Source organism: Otolemur garnettii, unplaced genomic scaffold (assembly GCF_000181295.1).
Source record: "Otolemur garnettii isolate 467f Iridium unplaced genomic scaffold, OtoGar3 scaffold00105, whole genome shotgun sequence".
NCBI lineage: Eukaryota > Metazoa > Chordata > Mammalia > Primates > Galagidae > Otolemur > Otolemur garnettii.
The window spans coordinates 4414204-4415966 of NW_003852500.1; the positions used below are offsets into that span (position 1 = coordinate 4414204).

The 1763-nt window shown below is 47.2% G+C and overlaps 1 protein-coding gene across 1 annotated transcript in view; it reads left to right on the forward strand.

The window, feature by feature from the left end:
* NCAN (neurocan) overlaps positions 1-1763 on the forward strand; it is a 32858-nt gene that overhangs the window by 29815 nt on the left and 1280 nt on the right. Inside the window, exon 12 of the mRNA XM_023517165.1 lies at positions 1171-1315. Within this exon, the coding sequence (XP_023372933.1) occupies positions 1171-1315 (145 nt within the window). The remainder of the gene's footprint in view (positions 1-1170; positions 1316-1763) is intronic.

A 1763-nucleotide genomic window follows, 5' to 3' on the forward strand; every position in this document is an offset into this window, starting at 1 on the left:
CTCAAGTGGCTAAGGCGCCAGCCACATACACCTAAGGGGGCGGGTTCGAATCCCCAGCCCGGACCCGCCAAACAACAATGACGGCTGCAACCAAAAAAGAGCCGGGCGTTGTGGCGGGCGCCTGTGGTCCCAGCTACTTGGGAGGCGGAGGCAGGAGACTCGCTTGAGGCCAGGAGTTAGAGGTTGCTGTGAGCTGTGATGCCACGGCACTCTACCCAGGGGGGACAGCTTGAGGCTCTGTCTCAAAATAAATAAATAAATAAATAAATGGTTAGACTGGTGAATTTTGTGCTATATAGATTTTGCTACAAATTTTTAAAAATCTACCTCTTCTCTACCATGAGATCTGGCTGCTACCCACACTCTGACCACACCCCAACTTCATCAAACAACCTGAGCCCCTTTGGCCTCTATTCAGTTCCTTAAACAGGTTAAGTTCAGTCCTGCCTCTGAGACCTTGAACTTACTGTTCCCTTTGCTTAGAACTCTGCTCTCTGTCTGGATCCTTACTATTCTTTTTTTTTTTTTTTTTTTTTTTTTGAGACAGTGTCTCAGTCTGTTACCCTAGGTAGAGGGCCATGGCCTCATCCTAGCTCACAAAAACCTCAAATTCTTGGGCTTAAATGATCCTTTTGCCTCAGCCTCCCAAATAGCTGGGACTACAGGCATGTGCCACCACTTCAGCTAATTTTTCTATTTTTAGTAGAGATGGGGTCTCCCCTTTGTTCAGGCTGGTTTTGAACTCCTGAGCTCAAGCAATCCCCTGTCTTGGCCTCCCAGTATGCTAGGATTACAGGTTTGCCTTGGATTCTTCTTGTTCTTGAGTCCTCACTTCTGTTGCCTCCTCAGGGAGGCCCTCCTGAACTTCCAGTTTGAGGTCAACTTTTGTCCAACTATTGATCTGTAATGACCCATTGTAGAAGATGGAACAGGGGTGGGGCAAGACTGGAGGGAGGAAGACCCTGAAGCTTCCCAGCCTGAGGAGGGTGGCTTGGATTACAGTGGTGGCCACACTCAGGACAGGAAGGCTAGTGTCCATTGTAGAAATGGGAACACTAAATTTCTATGAGTTTGAGGGGTTTGGCCAGGGGAGTTCCAGGGCAGGCAGTGTTAGAACCTAGGCTGAGACAGGAGTCCTCTGAACAACACCCTGGCCTCCTTTTCCTGCAGCAATATGAGAATTGGCGGGAGAACCAGCCGGACAATTTCTTCGCGGGTGGAGAGGACTGTGTGGTGATGGTGGCACATGAGAGTGGGCGCTGGAATGATGTTCCCTGCAACTATAACCTCCCCTATGTCTGCAAGAAGGGCACAGGTACATTACATCCCCTCCTTCCTTGCTGCTACTTAAGTTCACTGGCTCATCTTTTTATTTAAATTCGTAAATGTTAGCCCAGCCAGTTCTCACTTCCCAGCACTGTGTGTAAATGCCCATTTCCTCCCACCCTTGCCATCTTTACATGTTCTCAAACTTTTTGTTCTTTGTTCATTTAAGTGATGAAAACAAGCATCTCATTGTTATCTTAGTTTGCACATCTTTAAGAGTAAGAATAACCAAATGTTTGTACCTTAACAGGATATTTGTACATGTATGCATTTGTTTTCCTGTGACTTGCCAGTTAATCTCTTTTGCCTAGGGTGGTGCCTGTGGCTCAAAGGAGTAGGGTGCCAGCCCCATATGCTGGAGGTGGCTGGTTCAAACCCAGCCCTGGCCAAAAACTGCAAAAAAAAAAAAATAAATAAAATTTCCCCCCAGAACTTTG